This window comes from Aquila chrysaetos, chromosome 5 (assembly GCF_900496995.4).
Source record: "Aquila chrysaetos chrysaetos chromosome 5, bAquChr1.4, whole genome shotgun sequence".
Taxonomy (NCBI): domain Eukaryota; kingdom Metazoa; phylum Chordata; class Aves; order Accipitriformes; family Accipitridae; genus Aquila; species Aquila chrysaetos.
The window spans coordinates 58,884,171-58,906,931 of NC_044008.1; the positions used below are offsets into that span (position 1 = coordinate 58,884,171).

Below are 22,761 nucleotides of genomic sequence, written 5' to 3' on the forward strand. Positions count from 1 at the left end.
CAGTCTTCTCTGCCCTGTCAACACACTGCAGTATACTTACGTTTTCCCATTAAATACACTCTGAATCCATACTATACCAAAATTTTGTTTGATTCAGGACAATAAAATTAGGATCCTGGCAATTCAAACATGATTAAAACAACTTAATGCACATAGTCTACCATGATGCATGTCATTCAAATGGGAGGGCATTCATCGCATAGGAGTCAGTGATTAAAGTTTTACAAAGCTTTTTCCTTAATTTATAGGAACTTAGGGGTTTTTTGGGGAAAAAAAAAAGTAATTATAAAACTTTACCTTTGAGGATGCAGCATACATTGTAAATTTTGAGTACCACTTGCTAGCTTTCTCTGCAACCCCTTTTCCAGCAGAAAACATGCTGCTTTTTAGAACATCAAACTTAGGTGTTAACAGCATATCCAAGTTGAACGACGGTGAAGACACAAGTGTTAATGCACTATTTGCATCCTGTGGCTGTTCCTTTGCTGGACTGTTTGGGGAATAAGCTGGGGAGGACCACAGCCTGTCTCTTGGCCTTTCTTCATTTTTTGCATGATAACTCTTGGATTTGGTAAGACTGGATGGCCTTGGGGAGTTTGGGGGAAGGCTGGACCTCCTACAAGGTTGGATTACTGTTGGGCTCTTTTTATTAGCATTTCTGTCATCATAGGGTTTTTGCAACTCAATGCTTGGGGCACGACTTGACAAAGGGCTGCTCATATTGTTCATGTACATGACTATTTCTTCAGCTAAATCTCGTCTTGTGGATGGAGTAGAAATACTTCTATCATCCTCCTCCTCATCATCCTCTTTCTGCTGTTCTGTCTCAGCAACGAGCAGAGACAGTGGATCAAATCCAGTTTCAACATCTGTCTTTTCAACTGGCTTTACGGGAAAGCTGCTCTTTCTTTGCAGTCTTCTAGATTTTTCACTGGAGGATTTCACTGCTGTAGATGTTTCAGGTTCTGCATCCAAGTCTTCCAGGTCAAAGATAACAGGAGATTCTGTTTTATCTGTAAAACTGCAATCAAAAGCTGCATCTTCATCACTAGATTCTTTCTCCAGGCTTTCTCTCTTAGAGCCTAAAGAGGAAGTTCTGATATTAAGAGTTTTTGGCCTTATGCTTTTCTGTAATGCACTAGACAGGATTTTGGCATCAGCTCCTAGTTTTTCAACAATTTCTCCAGGGTTTGCTTCCTGATTGATTCTATTTATCATGAGTCCCACCAAGCCATCTCCACTCAGGTTACGGCTCCTGCTTTCCCATGGTATCTCCCTTAAGTCAGGTTCTACTGCGCTTTTATGTCTCTTCCTTAAGGATTTACTTTTTATAACTTCTGCTTCACTGGCATCCTCAAAAGATGACGTAAAGAGCAATCCTACAGAACTCTCTGAAAAACAGATGAAACAAGGTGCTTTATTTCTTGCTATGCAAGAAAACTAAACAAAATTACAAAAGAATGCTAATTTGTCTCATCTTTCAATTTACAACACAGAGTTGGAATTCACTATGTTAATTGTGCCAGTGGTTCAAAGGTTGAGTTGACCATGCTCATAACTTTTAGGAAGGGTCAGATGATAAAACATTGAAAAGGGAGTCAAATCATACAACTCAAGTGTACTTTGAGAGACACCATCAAGATGTATTTGGTTTCCTCTTTTGGACACCTACTCCATTTTTAAGAGGTTTGAAAGCTAGGGACAGCAAAGGTATCTAGGAAATAGTGAAAAAAGGCAACACTTTCTAACCTGATTAATTAGAAGTAGAGCCAACAAAAGAAGTTATTGACAGAGAAATCTCTATTGTTTTGCCAGAGTATAAAGATGCAGACTTTAAAGTATGATATCACAGTATTTTAAGCACAGCTGACAGTATTATAATAACCAGATTTGACATTACTAAAGACTTGTGAAAATGCCTGAAAGTTTCTTTTAATTGTACTGCATTGAAACCTCTTGTCCATCCCGAAGGAATTTATTAGTTTCTGGAAGTTATAAGAAAAACAAGACCCAGGATTTTGTAAGCAGTTCTTAACTATAGCAAAAAAACAAAAAAAACCAAAAAAAAAACCAAAAAAAAACCAAAAAAAAACAAAAAAAAAACAAACAAGAAAAAAAATCTGGAAATGCAGAATATTCAGACACATCTCCCTGACACAGCATATGCAGACTCTAGCCTAAACTCGCTCCCACAAAGTGCTGCCACAAGTTTCATTGGCCACTGCCACTACACCAATAAAATACTGTAAGTTTTATGGACAACAGAACTCAGGCACACTGCTTAAAGCTCTTGTTAGAAATAGAATATACATAGACAAAACTGCACAAGAATCAAAATCCATTTTCTCTTCCACTCACCCGTGCTAGCTTCTGCTATGGTATTGTCAACTGTACCACTGAGCCGCACTATGCTAGAAGCTGCTTTGGCATTACTTGAGTTCTGATAATTTAGTTTAGGTAGGCAGTCACCACTCCCTTTTGCACTCTCCACTTCGGACACTGTATGTAGAAAAGGACAGACAGTTCTTTAGAATCAAAGCAACTTAATTTAAATCTTGTTTCCATTACCTATTAGATGCTTTATGCAGGATTAAGTGACATTGTATACAACCCATGATGCATAGGCTGATATCTACTTGGGTAGATGTTTTCAGGATGGAACAACTGAACTATGGATATTTAATTCCCAGCATTACTTTTATAACTGGAAGTTCTATAAGCTTCTGTACACAGAGTCCAAGTAACGAGTACTTGCATACCAAAATTTGTGGTGCTGTGGAGACTAATACCACTCTTGTTCACTTGCAAAGGATAGGCACAAGATTATTTTCTCCTGCCTTTGAAAGAGCTCAGGGCCAATTAACCTATATTCATACAGATCTCATTACCCCCAAGACCATGACTACACAAAAGAAGTGAAGCAAATGTTGCAGTATTTATATTCACTTCTTTTAGATATGAAGGACAAGTTCTGTTGTCAGGTGGCTATCCAAAACAGACAATTACTTCATTAAAGGAATTCAAGAAACTTAATATTCTCAAGTTGTCTTCAAAAGTACAAAACATTTTCAGCACGTAATATTACTATACAGAGCCACAAACTTGTCTTAATTACGGCTAAAAATAATACAAGCTTTCAGCAGAATTCAGATTTCCTGCATCCTCCAAAGTTTCATTAAACCTAAATAACCTGCCTGCCATCTTATATGTATGTTCTTATGATGGGTAATGCACAAATTTTCAAGCAAACTGAAGAAAAAATACTAATGCTAGAAGGAAGACTGTGGTGAAAAGAAAACACTGAAGTAACTTTTCTGGTTCCATATTTTCTCATACTTTTACACCACTTCTACTTAACAAGGGGATAGTTAACGCAAATAGTAGGGGAAAGCACACTGAAAAATTTAAATAATTATATTAAGAGAACATTTATTATGAAGAGTATTTTCAATGAATATATATGGGAATCTATAGTACTTATACATTTTTACTACACAATCTGATCTGCTATATGCTTGCATAAAGTCTATGCTGCTCAACTGCAGTTAAGGGAATCATGAGCAGCAGATGTAAAACCTGAAGGAAAAAAAAAGGTCCACAGCAAATCCAAAGCCCTTCTCATTTCTGATACATCTCCTAGACCTCTCTCTCAGACCTGCAAAAATTCAGCTGTTCTCCTCTTATGGGACGTATAAAGAAAACAGACTGGTGAAAAAGGCTTTCCTGTAGATTATGCCTATAAAGCAATTTAATTTTTTTAAAAGACAAAACATTAAGCTGTAATTACCATTAAGCCTTTATATTATCATTATCGCTTATTTGAAACAGAGGAGGGAAAAAAGAACTGTAATATTAAAAGTTAAACCGTTAGACATCTAGAAAATTACATTTAGAGAAAAGAACTTAAGGCATGGGCATAAACTGGCATTATCACATACACTCACTGTAAAAAAACAAAACAAAACAAAAAAAAACCAACCAAAAAACCCCACATCTGCCCCACTTAGCTTTTGCTGAAATCCCTATTTATCCACAATGAACTAGCTATCTGTATTCACAAGATACATACGAGAACTGGAGTCACTCTCTCTCTTGTCCTCTTTTTGTTCTAGTATATCTTGAAGACAAGTTTTCCCTTGCCTGGCTTCTTCTTTGAATGATGTGTTATTGCCAAAGTCTGAAAGTCCCCCTATCATAACAGGGCAATGACAGAATAAAGACAATTATGGTATTTAATAGCGTGACATTGTTGAACAGAATAAATTAAATATCCACAACAATTCAAAGGCCTCTTATCAAGTACATTCCAATTAACAGTGAACATTTTGCCACAAAAAACAGTGAGAAACATGATTGGCTTACTTTGACAGTATGAACATTGAAGCAATGCTCTACAGGGTGAAATTAAAGGAGTAATATGCAACATTTCTTTTAAAATACTGTACTAAAGCACTGCTTGTCTTTGAAACTGTTGCCTGGTTTATTTGATCAAAATGTCACATCTTTTCAAGAACTCTGGAAGGCATCTAAACATGGTTTCATTTTAGTGTAGTATGTTCCTCCATGAGTCTTTTTGCAAAATAAGACTAAAATAAAAATAACCAACACAACCCAATCCCACCCCCCCGCCCGCAAACATTCAAGCCACTATCTGGTCATTCTCAAGACATAACAGTGCCCCAAGTGTAATTAATATAGTCTGATTGACTGATTGATTTCAAGAACCAAATTTACTTAACACTAACATGGTTGTTCCTCCTCCAGGCTGTTATAAAGCATTAGCACCAAAATAAAGCAAATTAACAAAGCAGATAACAAAGTTTCTGTTCATTATAAATACTAAGTGAGCACTTCAAGTCACATGCATTCCATGTCCTTTGTCCAGGTCAACCTGAAGTCTCCAGCAGTCCCATAGCATCTTTAGGGGGTTTACTCTCATGCAGTTTAGGAGATAACAGTAAGCACCTGTCCAGGGTCAAGAGGGTACAACATGGCTGAAAGTCAGCTTCTTTCCCTCTTTTCCCTAAAGATGCTGCACTGAATCTCTACAGAGAGGGTAAAACCTTGTTGCTATTGTAAAGATAACAAAATATTCTGGAATTTATGGAAAAATTTGGGGGAGTGCCTGAAGAGTCAGCATGCATTTTAGCTATGTGCTTTCAGGCAAAGAAATCTCAAAAAAATCAGATAATGTCAAAAGCAAATACCATTAGTTATATAAATGACAGTTACTTAGTAAAGGACTAATTACACTTCCTTAGTTTACATGGTCTGAGTTGCAACCAACATTGCTAAGCTCTTATATACTGCTTTGCACAGATGGGCTTCAAAAAAGTGATTTATCAGGAAGGTCAGCTACTTGAAGAACAGGCAGAAATAAAATAGACTTGTTCAAGGTAATCCAGAAGGCTAGTGATAGAGCCAGAAGTAGGACTGTAGTCTCCTGAGTCTAGGAAAAATACTCTAGCCATAAGGTCATCATATCTATTCTGTTTGTCAGGGCAAAGATTTATTTGTACGTATTTGGAATCATAGAATAGCCCTGGTTGGAAGGGACCTGGAAAGATGATTTGGATGATCTTCATACATTTATACATGTATATTGTGAAGGTCTTCCAAGGTCAACGACAACTAAACTAACTATATTGCTGGTACTTTAAAATGTACTATCTTGCCTTACTAGTAGTAAGTTATAATTACTGTGGATAGCAGCACCTATGAAAAATACAAACTACAGGTAATCACCAGCATGGTAATATAGCCATTTGAACACATCACGTAAATCTTTACTGGAAAGAAAAGGAAAGAAAACCAAAATTTACAGCCTCAAATATTGTACTTATCTTCTACACAAAAATAAATACGGTCCTTTCAGTTGGTATGCAGAACTGGCAAACAGTACTACAAGCTCAAGGACTAGTTCTAGTTGCTTCTTAACTAACGTCAAAAAGGAGGGAAAAAAAAAAAAAGGCAAGGCTGGACAGAAGTTTCTGCCAGTTACGAGACTGGCTATTGTATGAACAAGGATAATTATTGTATCGCTTTCAGGTTCATATCTTGTCTCCATGAAGAGCTGATACAATAAATAAAGAGCAGACTATTTTAGATTCACAGACAAATGAAAAAGCTGTTTTTTAAAAATTATGCAAGAACTTTTTTTTTTTTTTCTCTAAAACGGTTTTATCACCAAATTCACAACAGAAAGCTTTTTGAAATACTTTTCTTATCAGCATGAAAATAAAAAAAGGATGTGAATACTATACCAGGAATGGCTGTATGCGAGGTGCTTGCTGGTAGCTTTTTCAATGCTTTTTTAAACTGTGCTATTCCTAAAACAACATTTCGTATTTTCATCCATAGGAAATAGCCACCTCGATTGCTTGAAGGCCAGGTACTTTCCAAAACAGCCTATTTTGGAAATATCAGAGTCAAGTAAAGTCATCTTAAGGAACAGTCAGGTATGAAATCATTAACTTAAATTTCAAATTGGATTACATTGGCAGTTATAAAGTAGACTTCCAAACCTACAAAAACAAAGACAACACAATTATTCTGTCTTATGTTTCTTTCAGTTACTAGAAATGACAGAATTAGATCTGAACTGCTCCCTTATTTTGCTTGCTTCTATTTGCATGGATAAAAATGTCTCTCTTTTTTTTTCCCCTCCTCTTTCAAAAATACATACCTTATTGTAGTAGCCATAAGTAATGGCATTAGGGTCAACACCAGCTTTCTGCATTTCAAAAAGCACTCTCACTGCTAGCACAGGCTGACCATACTGTCCACACAGTTGCATGAGTACTCGGTAGCATACCTGAAAATACACACAAGTTAGTATTGTGCTTCTATAGTCAAACACGTACTCCATTCAATAAAACTCATGGGCTATTTCTGGAATTCTGAGGTTGACTTATTTTACCTCATCAGGTGGATCTATTTTTTTGGTATGCATTTTTTGTAGCACATCATATGCAGTTCTCAGAGCCCTGACTTTTGAATGGCACACTTTCACATACGCAGGAAGGCAGATAAACCAAAGACCGTAGCAGTGACGTAACAAACACCTGGACCACATCTGTGGTATGGATGAGTACTTCTTAGCAATTTTATGTGCAGATTTAATTTCCTGTAAAGAATCATAAAGATTATTTGTGTATATTTACACACACATTACACAAACCTAAATATTAAAAACTGAACATGTGTCATTATACCTACAGAAACTGCAACATAAATATGAACAACATACTCAAAGTGGGAAAGAAAATGAAAGCAGAAGGAGTAATACCAAAAACAGTTGCTGTGTGATATTCCCCTCCTAAAAACTTGCATTTCTTTAAATTTATGTCTATTACTTTTGGTCTACATTTTTTGTAAGAAACATTTGAAAGTTAGAGCCCCTCTTAAAGCCCTGGGCACTGAAAAGCAATCAAAAAGTGGTTGTGGAAGCCCAACAGTTTATGCTCATGGAGAACAGTGTGAAGAATGCGGAAGGTATAGGGACAGCACAGCAAATGACGATCTGTACAGGGGCCCTGTACGATACAGTGTAGGCAAGAAGCACAGGTAAACATCCAAAGAACAATTAGTGTGGCTACCCTATAGTTACTGTATCAGCGAAGAACCAGTAGTTAGGCTGCAGCCACTGCCAGTCAGTCTTTACAGACAAACTCAAGATGAAGGCAGCAAGCTCTCACTTTCCAAAGCGCCTCACACTACAAGAATACCTGCAAGTACCTGTTTAGTTCTTCTGAACATTGGTGATGGGCTGTTGGGACTACTGGCTTTTGACGACAATTTGTTATTTGGTGCTGTGAGAAATCCTTCAGGTCGCTCAAACAAATCTAGTTTTAATACTGGAAATCCATTATAGCTGTAAAAGAAATGCATCACTTAACTCCTGTAGGGCAGTCCCAAAGTGAACACGTCACATAACAGCAAATTAAATCAAATGAAATCAATTACAGAGTTGCACTAGAAGCTACACAGGAAACAGAAAACACAAAAGTAAACTTTTAAAGACATCATTGACAAAGTGGTTTAGTAATCCATCTGCATGGTTTCATAAGACTGCACAGTCTCTTAACCTGTTATTTCAGTGTAAGCAGCTTAAATTGATAAATACATTTGCTTTCATAGCATTTTCTTTCTTTAATGTGTCAAATGCATTAGTATTGATTCTAGTCAATAAAAAAAATAAAATCTGTGTGGCTTAGTCCCTAGTGAGCGCCACATGACAGAGGTGTATAAAAATCAATATGAACAACATCAAACTACCTAAAAGATTAAATTAGATTTAAAAGTGTTTCTCAGAATTGATGAAGAAACCAATAGACAAACTCATTTGACATAATTACTAAATTAGTAACACCAGTTTGCAGTGATTCTTTGAAATGTACTCTCTCTTTCCAAACAGCACCTGCAGCTTGTATCATTATCAGTAGTAGCAGCAGGCCAACAGACTGGGTCCATTAATTTCAATTTTAACCTTAAAAAGTGTCAACAGCTAGCACAACGTAATGTGAACACACAGCCACCTTTATTAAGTATTATTGCTTCTGTGTGTACACACACACACACAAAATCATTAAAAATTCAAAAGAGCCAGCACACTAGCCATTTTACATACATGTTTTTACTTGAGCATCATTAAAGGACAGGAAAAATCTGTGCTTTGTGGCTATCACAAGAACCTAGAAACTAAACTCCACAAGGGCAGCTGTTAGGATTTTTGCTAGCATCCTACTGTGTCCTTAGGTTACCTGTATTGTAGAGGGTGCTCTTCACCATTTGGCAGATGAGGGATCTCTGGTGGTGTTATGAAAACTGTATGCTCACTCTTGTATGACTCATCCAGCTCTATAAGTCGTGTTTCCCCAGTTCTGTCCATATCTACCTGGAGAAGTTATGTTAAAAGAAAAAGTAGTTACTAGTGTTACTGTATTTTCTGCTGTTACAGCTATATGGTCAAGCAGGACAAAAATCTGTATCAGCATCAAAGGACTGCATCTTAAAAGTAAGGATGCCTTGCAAAGTTATAATGAGAATAGTAAGTGTTGCATCGTTTTTGTAAACTTTACTGCAACACAATAATTGATGTTCAATGATATACTCCGAATTGACTGTTTTCAGGTAAGTATTATAAGTAGTTGTACAAAGATGTTAATCTTTCTGAATACAACCATTTCTGGAACTATGTGTCCAACTGCAGCAGTAACTTGAAATTTATTTTTAAATATGAAAATAGGAGCTATTTTTTCCCCCTCTATTTCAACCACTGTCCTGGTTTCGGCTGGGATAGAGTTAATTTTCTTTCAAGTAGCTCATATAGTGCTGTATCTTGGATTCAGTATGAGAAGAATGTTGATAACAGACTGATGTTTTCAGTTGTTGCCAAGTAATGTTTAGACTAAGTCAAGGATTTTTCAGCTTCTCATGCCCAGCCAGCAAGCAGGCTGGAGGGGCACAAGAAGTTGGGAGCAGACACAGCCAGGACACCTGACCCAAACTGGCCAGAGGGGTATTCCATACCATGTGACATCATGCCCAGTATATAAACTGGGGGGAGTTGGCTGGAGGGGATTGCTGCTCAGGAACTAACTTGGCATCGGTCAGTGAGTGGTGAGCAATTGCATTGTGCATCACTTGTTTTGTATATTCCAATCCTTTTATTATTACTGTTATTATCATTATTAGTTTCTTCCTTTCTGTTCTATTAAGCTGTTCTTATCTCAACCCACGAGTTTTACCTTTTTTTTCCCCCAATTCTCTCCCCCATCCCACAAGGTGGCGGGGAGTGAGTAAGTGGCTGCATGGTTCTTAGTTGCTGGCTGGGGTTAAACTATGACAACCACTGAAAACAATAACAAACTTTATCCAATTGTCTGATGGATACAGAATCTACGAACAACACTATCTAGCAATTTCAGTTACTTACATAGTCATTAAGGTCATGCTAGTTTGCAGAGACTGCAGAAATACACACAAGTTCAAAGAGATAATGGAATAAAAATGTGTGACCTTACTAAAATTAAAGGGGGATAGAAGTAACTGTTTTTCTAAGAAAACAGTAATCTGAAAGGTGAAGGGTAGCTTCATGATTTTTTTTCTCTTTCACATAACTCAACAGTTGTATGTGTGAAAATACAGCGATCCTGTCCTCCCATAGCTAAGAGACAGAAATTCAGTTCATGGATAACAAAGGCAACATGTAATAATACTATCATTAAACATAAATTATGGTTGCACTTGTTTTGTTTTGTTTTCAGCTTTGTAACTGGCAATTTGAGCACAAATCTTTGCTTTGCTAGCCTTGCTGTTGCAGAGAGGAGGAGAAATTTACACTTCCCAACTTAATGCCCCTGCTTTAAAGACAGCAGCAGAGACATACTTCAAGGCTCCAGGCAAATTTCAAAGCATCAAACTGCAGGATCAAGTGGGAGAAAACTGTCCAACAATTTTACTGAAAGAATTTCATTCCTTTGCTTGAGATAAAAAATAAAGAACCAAAGCAAAATTCAGCCACCCCAGACACGATATTGGGAAACTATGAATTGTCTCCCTTTGAGAAAAAGGACAGACAAGCCTTTAACTTACAAGCTTCCTACTGCTACTCTTCGCATTACAGAAACCCCTAGGAACAGAGCAAATATAACATGTATTACACTCCATCTGAGAGCCTTTACTTGATATTTGTACTGATATTTGTATTGCTTTGTCTCTGATCTTCCGTCACCAATTGAGTCTCCTCCAATACCTCAGAAGTGCTGCTTTTGCTTGTGGCATGAGACATCTCCATCTCAAAGAGCTGGCTCTATCAAAAACTATTTATTCTGTAGCACACTGAACGTGCTTTTTATTCACATATTGATGGCCCCAGTGTTCAACTCAAATACAGTCACAGTTTACATTTATAGCCATTATTTAAATGGTTTAAATGGCAACCAAATTACCACCAAATGGTACATTATTTCAAAGAAATGAATAAGCAACCTGTGGAACCCAAGGATGCATGTTCTTCATGCCTTAAGAGTTTAGCAACAGAGAATTAATGTACAAAAAGAAGCATATTCCACAGTTCTCTCCCTCCAGTGAGGTGGAAATATATCAAGTAGTTTCTGTAGAATTCTTGAATATTTAAAATTTGATAAACATACAAAGAGGTGTTCTTAATTACACATTTTACTGCACGAGACAGATGGAAAGTATTAGCAAATCGAACCAGCCAAGTAGCAAGAACATATGGCTCCTGAAAAGTAGAAATAAACAAAACCTTACTTGGCAATTTAAATACTTCTAAGGATGTAAAAACCCCACAGTTACAAGTTTCACCAGTGAAATACAATAAAACCAGTAGCTTAAAGTACAAGTGTTTTCTGTAAAGTTTATTCTCATGGCACTGTCATGAGCATTTTTTTTATAGTGGAAAGAAGCTGCCCACAACATCAACTAGCAAAATAACTGGCATTAGAACAGATGAGTCTCTGCTTCAGCTGTCTGAGTGGCTACTTAACCTTTTAGAAAAGGTAAAAGCTCCAACAGCTCCACAGATTATGTGTAGTCTCACGGTGGCATCACCAACCTGAGCATTACTTTTTCAGAACTGCTTGAATTCCCAGGCAAGATAACTTTAGCTAGGGCATCAACTTCAGTGCCCTCATAAACCGTTTTATAAAATGTAATGTAACAGAATTTGACACTTACATAGTCATCGCATTCTGAATAAAAATCCTATTGAACATTAGTCAGAGAACTAACCTGCAACACAATGGAAACTAAGTACTGCTCAATAGTGTTTAGTCACTGGGGTATGTAAATTCCTGTCTATAAGACCTCCCATTTTTAAACACTAACTGGCATACAACAAAACAAGTGCTACATGTTGAAGGCTTTTTAAAGGAACTATAGGATAATCAAGTGAACATTACAGAAATGTTTGTAATTAAATCAATTTACAACCCAGAAATAGCTGCAACTCATGCTGTAGAACTGTAAAGCACACTTTCGAGAACTACTAGTAATAAAATATTGAGACTAGCAAAAGCTATAAAGAGCATCAAATACCATTAGACCATGCTTTTGTATTTCTCTCAAACTTGAACTTAATTGCTTTCAGATTTGTTTTCAAAACAACTCCTTCTAGCTCTTCTGCATTTTCATAGCAGAAATAGCCATTAATAGAAACTGTAAATAGCAGTTTTCACAGTCTTCAGTATTAATGCCTGTGGAACAAACAGCAGGTAACCTACTTTACAGGAAAACCTAGACAACTGTGTATTACTTCAGCATAAGTGTCCCAGAATAGAGTGTTACAGGTAGCCAGTAAGATGACAAGAAGGTGTGGAATTTCTTATAATATTCATAAAAATTTCTTTCATGTTACAATAGAAGTGAACAGGGATATAAGATTGTGGGTTTCGGTTCTTCTGAAAACAAAAACTAATGCGAAACAAATTTTGAGCAGCCTCAAAACACTTTTGTAGACCCTCTTTGAAAATATAATGAATTTTCAAAAGCTAATATACCTGTACTTTTTAGAAAATTAGTTCTTCACAGTGCTCAACACTATACTAATATGGACCTTTCTTATAAATATCTTGGGATTTTTAAAAATCTGAGTGATACTTCCACAGAAGACTAAAAAAGAAATCCACTTTGAACTGGGAAATCCAACATTCTATGAGCTCCAGTCCAGAAGTAGTCCTAAATTTATTTCAAGAAAAACACCAATTGTGATCATGTTGCACTTTCACACTCCTTGTCCCATAATCCTTAACAATTGCCTTTCCTTCTCATTACCAACCGAGAATAGCATAGCAACAGATAGCAAGGTATTCCTTTACTGCAACACAAACATGACAGTAGAGTAACAGAACCCACAAAAAATGTCAACTTATGCAAAGCTTGTATGTGACACACCATAATAAATCTTGCTTACTTTAAGAAACCCAAACATTTCATATCTATCAATATTTGATAACAAGGTCATTAGAAAATATTCTTATCCAAGAGAAGAGTATCAATACAAGCACTATATTTAAAATATTTACATCAGCAAGCAGGTTTTGAATTGGGGGAAGCGAGTGAGAGCAGTATGAATGAAAGGAGAATTGATAAAGACTTGTTTTAATTATTTGCTCTTAGTACAAGCCTTCTAAAAATTCTCCAAGAGTAACTAGAGAATTACTATTAGAAAGAACTGGCCAGCATATTGTTTAAAAAAAGGTCAAGGAACCCTCTATTTGTAATGATTAAAAATAGTGAGACTGCCTTATATCTTTTAGTGTGCTGCTCATCAACCCCCTTCCTAAATGCTTGTAGTTTTATCTAAGGAATGTAATGCTCTGATAAAGAAGCTCAAAGTTACTACTTCACAGTCAGAATATTACACTTCTTACTATGGGCCAGTATTTCAGAAGCTTACCTATATGTAAAAGTTAGCACTTCTAATTTGTTCTCATGATATTGTATTTACACTTTCAAGAATTTGAAGCAGAAAATGAAACAAAGCCCAACAAAAACAGAAAATGGAAAGCTCCAGTGACTAGAAAAAAAGGAAGAAAAAATACAAATAAACTCACACTTCAAGTATATTCTTCTTGTACTATATTGGATAATGTAAGCAAAAGCAGAAGTTAAACCATATGCATATGAAGACATACTTACTTTATCTACACAGTCATCAAAAAATGCAAGGCTTGCATCCTTATCACTGACAAAAGAACACTCTTCAATGAAACGAATAAACATTTGAGTTTTGGTCATCAGTGTGTAGAACTTCTGATGTGAACGATCTCGACTTTTGAGGAAACCTATAAAGTGAAATCAGAAGCATGTAAGAATGCCTAAAACAAAAAAGCCCTCACCAAAAAGTCAGCATACATTCTACTAACGAGCAAGAACCTTTCTGTAATCTTTGCCACTAACTATGCAATTTTTTCTGCACTTACATTTCCACCATCATTCACAACACTAACACTGCAAATGTTTTTATTCTTTAAATGAGAGAGAATCTAAAATAATACATTAATATGCATAAGACAAGTTTATGACTCTTCACCTTGTAGTTCAAACAGAGAACTTGCATCTGTGGCTGTTTCAGAAGGTGCCTCTGTTATCGGCCTGAGATAAGACCTGTAACCTTTTAGTATTGAGGCCATGAAACACAGGAATGCTTCCTGGATTTCCAAATCTAACAGATGCAACTTCTTCCCAGAATTAAAATCGTAGTCATTCATTGCTAATTCCATTAATGCATCTTCTCTTGGTCTCTGTTGCACTGTGAAAAAACACAACATTATAACATTTCCCATAATTTTTCTTTTCCAATATTGGTAAAAAATAAATTCTCTCTATCCTACTAGATTCACTGATTACTGAGCTCCATTAAGTTTGGAACAGATTAAAATATATGCAATTAAATTCAATGATGACATGTGACAATGGATTCAGCTTGACCTTACACAACTTATGTATCTCTGGATAATACCAAAAGCAAGATACATTTACCTTTTCAGCACATTAGTTACTACAGCAACAGAGTGAACCAGTATGGACAGAGCTTAAAAAAACCCTCATAGAAAGCTGTTTATAAAAACATGTGAAAATTTATACAAGAGCTGATTAAAGAAGCATATTTTAAGGACAAACACATAGATGGGATGTGTGTGTTACTCTTTTTTTCCTTTTTTTTACAGTGCCTTTCATTTCAAAGTGTTCCCAAAAAGTGGACTATACATATTAAATACCTATATACACAGAAAAACACCACTCAGATGCTAAGTGGAGCCATCAAAACACAACACAATGCAAAACACTGATACAGAGAGAAAGCAGGCATTTTTTAAAAGATCTAGCAAAATCCCTATTCTTAAATCAACATTTTAAAGCCATCAGAACTCTAGTTAAGACTTCACTGCTACACACACAAAGAATGGTAACATTCTAATAACATCTCAAAAAAGTGAAAGGATGGTTTCATTACTGTCTTTCCACATAATATAATTATATCTGACCATACATTGATATCATGTTAAATTCTTATTATGGAGTACCACTCTATTTTTATAGAGCATAGAGAACACAAGGTTTAGAAATTTTTTTAAAGAAATCCTCACAGTAAAATATATCAGAATTTTGAAGCAACAGACAATTTTCATCACCCATCAGTTATACACATTTTTTTGTGCAGCACACACCGCTAAACTTCTGTTTCTGTACATTCTAATTGGGGGACAATTAAATTCTAGTGACCTCAATAGCCAAGAAGGTATAAACAGCCTTTAACAAAAAAGTGCCCTAAATCCAGGTGACAATTACGAAAATCTCATGCAATACGCTTTCCAGGTATGTATTTCTCAAACATGCAGTGTTGATCAATCCCATCCTTTTCATACTCTGATTTAAGTCTTAACCACTTGCTGACTCTGCCACAGCAACTTGATTTTACAGTTGCATTATTGCTCCTCAGGGCTCCCTCCAATGCCTATGGAAATCACCTTCTAAGCAGACAACTATTGTCAGAGTGCTGATGGACTTCACAAAGCCTGTTAGCTATGATGCCCAAGCACATCAGCTGGCCTTGACTACATTTATATTTCCAAACGTTTTGTTTTAAAGAATTTCACTAACATCATCCCGATCCATTTTTTCCGCTTTGTCACACCAAGGTTCAAACATACCTTGCTCTGCAATATTTGAGGATTCTATGAACAACCAATTTTATCTTAGAAATGTCCAGTAATTGTGTATACATTTAAAAACCCAATGTTTAAAAAAAACATTTGTTATTTCCATCTTAAAATTTTAGGTAAAGTACCATCAGTTTGAGCGTCAAAGTTATCTCAATCATCAAGACATCAGCAGACTTGAGCAGGCTTTGAAGTTTATTAGGTCCTGGCCTACTCTTTGCTTTACTATTCCCTTCTCATAAAAGCTCTGCTTTTTTTTTTTTTTTTTGCTAGAAGAATAACACCAATACAAAGGGATATCTATTGAGCATCACCTTATATACATATGGAAGTCTCCTCCACCCCAAAAGCCCCGACACGGATTCTAATCTCTGGACTTAAAGCACAGATTTTCCCATTCTGTATGAAAACATTATGTTTAGCGTAAAAGGTGACTTAAGAACATACTTAATTAGCTATATTTATCTGTTAATATGGCACACTCTATCCAACGTAAATCTTACTATGTACTTTCCCACTCACATTCTGCCAGTTGGTGATATAAATTACTTAAAGTGTTCATCAGATTTTTACACGGTTTCTTTGGTAAGATCTTCCATGCAATAGCTTTCTTATCTCCAGTTCTGGAAGGAAGGAAAAAAAAAAAAAAGTATGAGTATGAGTATACACTGGAATATGTGTGCATATAGGACTGTATTCAGAGGATTTTTCTATCCCACCAGAGAAATAGGAAAACATATACAATTTGCTCCATTAAAACAGGACTGAGAAGGACTGAAAACCAACCAACAAAGTCAAACTTGATTCACTATATGGAGATTTGATCACAGCCATCCAACCAATGCCCCATATTTCAGGATGATGACTATGCAGCCACACTCTTTAGCACTGAAATCAATCCACTTAGGAACTCATGGAAGATTTATTAATAGTATTAAGCACCTGCCATTGCACAAGCAACCACCACACATGCTATGTTCTGAGCTGTAATTACTTAAACTAGGATGGAGGTAACTAGAATGCTCGTAGTAGCCTGAAATCAATTTGGTAACTGCTTTGTGTTTAGTGCATATAGATTTGGACTTAACTATATCATTATCATGATGAAAAAAAAAAATCACAACATTCTTTGTCAACAGAGGGCACCAGCAAGCCTCAAGACCCTATCAGTCACAAAGTTGCAAAAATACTAAGCATTTGTTTGACACTTTTTTCCATACGATGAAATGGAATGAATCTGTTCTAAGAAAATGCATAGAAAATCAGCTGAAAGTAGAATGAAAACAGAGATAACCGGAAATAAATTATTTTCCATTAGTGACTATGTAGCTAATTAGACAAATACCAGAAGAAATGCACAAACATGTTCCTCTTAACCAAAAAGTAACAAAACCAAAGTTATCACAGCCTAGTTTGAACTAGTTCCCAAAAACCTTCAGAGCAAAATTACTATACAAACTTGGTATCAGCATAAAATCCTTAATAAAATTTTCTATTTACAAATACTTAATATATGCAACCTTCTCTAAATCCACACACAACTACTGAAGCAATAATAAATGCACCAATAAGAAAATTTAGGAAGAAAAAAGTTTTTAGTTAGGCATAGTAAGAAAGACTGCTACCAACAGGAGGATGATACAGAAGAACACTGACCAAAGACTTTGAGAAATCATACTAAGTATATACTGAGTATATTAAACATTATACTGAAATAAAAGTTTAATTATGAAATACAAGTTTAATTAATTTTTCTGTTTTAGAACCTTGAATTAGAAGCCTTACCCTCTGTCTATTTTTGTAATCACATCATCACAAGGAAATAAATAATTCTTTGTTTTGAATATCATAACAATATGGACTGTTTCCCAATGTTTTTAACAGTGCACAGCTATCCCTTACTAGTATTTTAGATACAGGTGATTAGTATTACAGAAAAACATAGTAGTCTACACAGTTCCGAAGGAAAAATATTATAATACTGTTATTTCAGTTTGTTAATCATGGCATGATTTTAAGTCTTAATTAAGACTCTCACCCATGAAAGTTCACATCTCTAATTCTCAACATGGAGTTCCTATACTCCATATTGATATGGAGTATGATTTAATTTTTATAATTTTCAAGCAGATGCTCATATAAAGATACTAGAATTTCTTCAGCACTAAGAAAGCTGATCATGAAAAACAAAAATTACTATTTTCCTCCAGGGACAATGAAGTGAGACACAATATGGTTAATCCAGGACACGTGCCAACGTGTGCAGTAAGATTTTAATGTAATAGAATAAAAGGCAATAATGTTCCACGAGGATTGTACCTCCAATCTGCCGTGTTGAACAGGAGATATCATTTCTAGTGTGCTCATTTCAAGAACAACAATATTTTACAAAGAGGTGGTGGTGGTGTTTGTTTTAAACCTCTGAAAAGCTCTGCCAAAAATCTAGGTTTTGCCTTTGAAAACAGGAAGCAAAAAAATTAACACAGAAGAAAAACTGTTAATAAATACTTACTGAGAAATTGTATTGGTATCTAGGTCAACACAGCTAACATCTGGTGGAGGGTCATAGAGATCAAAGTATCTTGAATCAATTCCCACTATGAATGGGCATGGTGCACTTAACACATCTGCCAGTGCCAAGGGACAGAGAGGAATATATGGGCAAGGCCAGTGGAAGGGAAATATCATCTTTGAAAATATGCAGAGACAAAAACATAGGTTAAACATGTATAATAATATAGTCTATGCAAGTATAAACCACACTTCACTAACTTGCCACTTCAAAATTATTTAACATGGCAGATAATTATTACTGAAAATCTAGATGCAGATTATTACATAAAAAAATGCAGTTTGTTTAATTTGTAGAAAAAAGCTCTTCAGTATAATAGACTGTATATAGCAGAGGTAGCAAAACAATGTTCAGTGTAGACAGGCAGGAAAATAACATGCATTTAAAATTCTGCAAGAGAGAATACAGTGCTACTTGGGCAAATCAGGAACTCTTATTTAGTGCGTTGTGATGACCAAACAACATGCTTATTTACAATATTTACACACAAACAACCAATATCAGTTACTCTCTCTTCTGTCTTCGTGGGATATCATTAGCAACGTGGATTTTTCTCTCCAATGATCTTTATTTTTATTCTTATTTTTCAGTTACCTTTAAGCCTAACAGCACTACTACTAATTTTAGATTTTATGTAAAAAACATTTTTTTCCATTTACAGGTGTTTGATTTAAAAAAACATTACTTACAGAGACTAATGCCTCTGTCACACTAGTAAGGACAGAAGGTCGCAATGAATGGATGAGAATTTTATGTTCCGTCACAGCAAATACAAGTAGAGTTACTGCATTTTCAGGTCCTAAATTCTGAAGTAGTGTAGAAAACTTGCCTCCGCTGTTACAGAATATAAACACACTTGTGAGTTACAAGGGACCATAACAAAAAAAGAAATGTTCAATAACTAAACAGAAAACAAGGCATTAGAGTAGGATTTTGTAAACTTAAATCTGCAAATCTTTCTTTTGAAGAAGGTTGCAAGGCAGACCACTTGTACACTTCATTGTTCAGTGCAGAATGGTTACTTCCTAATAGTAACCATGATTACTTGAGACTCTTCAATCAGTCTAGACTATTTTCAGGATATGTGCATGATGATTTTTCTTTTTGAGAAGCAATTTACAGGGAGACAACATACATTTCTTTAATCATTCTCCTGCACAGAGACATGAAAGTTAAGACAGTCACAGAACTCCTTTAATTACCCTGCAATACAAAAGCTGCACTATCTTGGGAGCCCAGGTATCAACTCCTAGAAAGGGGATCTAACAATCTATATTCTGCCTCAAGAACCACTAAAATTATTTGAAAACACACAGATATTGTTCATTAAGTATGTATCTTTGTCAGGGTGCAGATATAATTACATAGATAAACTTCAGATACACTAGCTACAAAAGGTACCAGGCACGGTAAGTTAATTTGCACAATTACAACTCGAAGTACCAAATCTTTTCCGCAACAGAGTCAGAATACATTTCACAATTCAACAGAAGATACTGCTACTTGCCTCAGTGGAAGGGGTGATGACACAGGTTGGCTAAGAATCAGGTTATCATGTGGAGATAGCTGGAAAAAGATTTCCAAATAATTTTTTTTTATTCTGAACTTTGGAAATATCTATTAGAAATTACACAACTATAACAAAGAACACCTAAAACCAAAATTTAAACTAAGCTGAACCTTATATAGCCCAGTTGTACAGCACTGTAAGAAGTGGCATGCAATGCTATGCATCAGTATCTTTTAGTAAAAAACAGGCAAAGCATGCTCTTCCTTTCTTAGTCAGAATTGAATACATTGCGTATTCATAAAGAGGAATTTAAACTACCTAATACTGAAAAAATTCAATATATTAACTGCTGAAAAATGAAGCCTTCTGTATTTTAAGGGAAGTGAGGACCCATAGTTCATACACAGCTTTCAGGGGCTGGGGGGGATTCTTTATGGATTTGGGGGGAAAGAGACAGATAAAATGCATGAAGGGGACAGATGGCAGGTTGCAATGTAAAGTAATATTTTCTTCAGAAGACATGAGAATTAGGCTTTTAGCTGGTAGAAACGGCACAGCTCAGCTTTGATAGAATCTTTAAAATTTGCATTAGTTGAAGATCCAAGACAAGGATCTTATTAATTCACATTTCTTTCTTACAGTGATATGACATCAAGAGAAATCATTCATACATTCAGCATGAATGGGAGGATTTAAATGAGTACAAAAATACAGATACACAATCAATCTATCAAAGCTCAGCTGACATTTTCAGCCATAGTAAATCCAAGGTAACAAGATACCAGTTAGCTTAATGCTCCCTGCCCTGCTAAGTGGTCATGCATTTTTTATCTATTGTATAAAAGCACACATACAAGTAGCAGTAGTAATTCAGTAAGTCACAGTAACTTGTACAACTAAGCTGCAAGTGCAGACAATTTTTAGTAACATTTCATTTTTGCGTATGTTTCACCTTAGACCCCACTGCAGATGACCAGACAATAGAAGTCAGAAGATCAGATGAATTAGTAATACAAATGCTGAAGCACTAAGTCACCAAACACTGTGCCTGGATAGACACACAAAACATAGGATGTTAACAAGAGTCTATGCAATACTGCTTCCTTGCATATTTCACATAACAGAGCTTTAGAAGGCTGATGCTACATTTAGCTTCAACGACAAATGAGGATGGCCATACCACTCTATATGCTAGATTTGTCTTCAAGTAAGTCACCTTGTGAAAACAACCACCATTAGCCTGTTCAGTGAAAGAATTCAGAGACCTCATTTTTTCAGCCTGAGGTAACCTTCATAAACTACCCTCAGAAAGGAAGCATCAGCCTAATGTCCTATGACTTTTGTGTTTCAGCAAAAGCAGATAAACAAAATCAAGCATTCAAAGTGCATGTCTCCCTTAGGCTGAAGGGGCACTTACTGCCCTTGTTCTTCAGAGGGAGAAACATATTATTCAATACGCTCCTGAAGTCTGCAGCTTGTGGATACATCATTAGAACAGGAACATCAGTGTAATAAGGGGATGTAGAACATGGAGAACAGAGTCTAGCAGATTTCAGACCAGAAGCAACCTGTCAACAATGGCAGCTGGAAACTGGCAATCAGGAACATTCCTGAATGTTTTATTAATGGCTATAATTTCTTTGAAACTTAAGTGAGACAAATGCCATGTTCTCTCTCACTTGTAACAGACACCAAGAAGGATCTAAGAACAGGTTACACATCCAGACCGGCATACATGCAGTTACTAAAATATATCAGGTCTCATTTTCAGAAAGCATACAGGCACTTGTGAGACATTCTACAGCAACACATATTCAGAAGGATTTGCTATACTGACTATTTAGCAAAAGACAACCACATGTTAAATTAACAAGCTTCAGAGAGAAATTACTATTTCTTCAATGAAATGGAATCCTAAAAGCTTGCAATTTTCAAGAATACAGGCATTTCCCACACTATTTTTGGGAAAACATCTTAGATACAATCACCTGTGATTTTATTCAGTGCAGTATCAAACACAACTCAAAAGTCCCTGAAAGCAGCTGGAAAGCAAGCTGGTACTTGCAGACCTCAACTACCACTGCCTACTTTAAAAGCAGGGCGTTCTCCATCTGTACTATCAGCTACTAAAGTTGTACTAACTTGACGCATAGAGCATTTTGAAAATAAGGTATAACAGACATAATTTCACATCACTTACATCTAGGTCCTCAGACTTTGTTCTGGGATATATGCCTATGTATACTTTGACAGAGTTCCCTAAAAATTCAGACCAAAAAAAGTAAAAGTTTTTCTCTAAACTCACTTATAGTTCCCTGTAAATTTGTGTTTAGTGTTCCCTAGCACAAATGTTTTACTGACTGTGAATACAAAAAAACTGCCAAGATGTAAAAATACTGGGTTGTGAATTGAATTTTAAAATCATAATAAAAGTGAGAAGTTTCAGATACACATTCAGTATAACTGTTCTCCAACCCCTTTTCAGTAACAGTAATAAATGTCACTTCTTTAGACTATCCAAATACACTAAGGAGTATCTTTAATATTCAATACATTCTATAAAGACATAAGCCAAGATTGTATTTACTCTGAAAGACTTCACTAGCATATGGGCTATTACATTAAGACTGAAAACTGCACAGGGCTCTCCATAATTTATTTCATAAAAGTAGTAACAGAGAGTAACATCATTTTGTAACAATTTGTTCAAAACCACAGGATTGGTAGAATAACTGCAACTGGAATAGAGCTGTCTTATCAGCAATAAAATTTAACATGTCTCTATCCATTTTGCCTCTTAGGTGGAAAAAAAAAAAAGGGGGGGGAAGATTAAATAACACTGCACTTAAGAAGTCTTTGAGATAGGTATTTCCTCTCTCCTACCAACAGTGACATGGCTGAAATTTCAAATAACAGGTAACCTAATTCTGGCAATTATACCATTTCACTCACACACAGTAAAATATGCTAGGTCTTGCAGGTAGGACAGA

The 22,761-nt window shown here is 35.8% G+C and overlaps 1 protein-coding gene across 7 annotated transcripts in view; it reads right to left on the bottom strand.

Annotated features, from left to right (window-relative positions):
• DENND4A (DENN domain containing 4A) overlaps positions 1-22,761 on the bottom strand; it is a 69,026-nt gene that overhangs the window by 17,933 nt on the left and 28,332 nt on the right. For all 7 annotated transcript variants that reach the window (XR_005932311.1, XM_041123234.1, XM_041123235.1 and 4 more), the window contains 14 exons: positions 19,769-19,827; positions 18,951-19,095; positions 18,202-18,377; positions 16,212-16,312; positions 14,060-14,278; positions 13,666-13,811; positions 8,763-8,896; positions 7,738-7,873; positions 6,920-7,126; positions 6,686-6,814; positions 6,264-6,408; positions 4,070-4,189; positions 2,359-2,499; positions 298-1,391 (listed from right to left, as the gene is read on the bottom strand). Coding sequence is in view for 6 of the 7 variants with exons in the window: in XM_041123234.1 (XP_040979168.1) it covers positions 298-1,391; positions 2,359-2,499; positions 4,070-4,189; positions 6,264-6,408; positions 6,686-6,814; positions 6,920-7,126; positions 7,738-7,873; positions 8,763-8,896; positions 13,666-13,811; positions 14,060-14,278; positions 16,212-16,312; positions 18,202-18,377; positions 18,951-19,095; positions 19,769-19,827 (2,952 nt within the window). In the remaining variant the exon portion in view is untranslated. The remainder of the gene's footprint in view (positions 1-297; positions 1,392-2,358; positions 2,500-4,069; positions 4,190-6,263; positions 6,409-6,685; positions 6,815-6,919; positions 7,127-7,737; positions 7,874-8,762; positions 8,897-13,665; positions 13,812-14,059; positions 14,279-16,211; positions 16,313-18,201; positions 18,378-18,950; positions 19,096-19,768; positions 19,828-22,761) is intronic.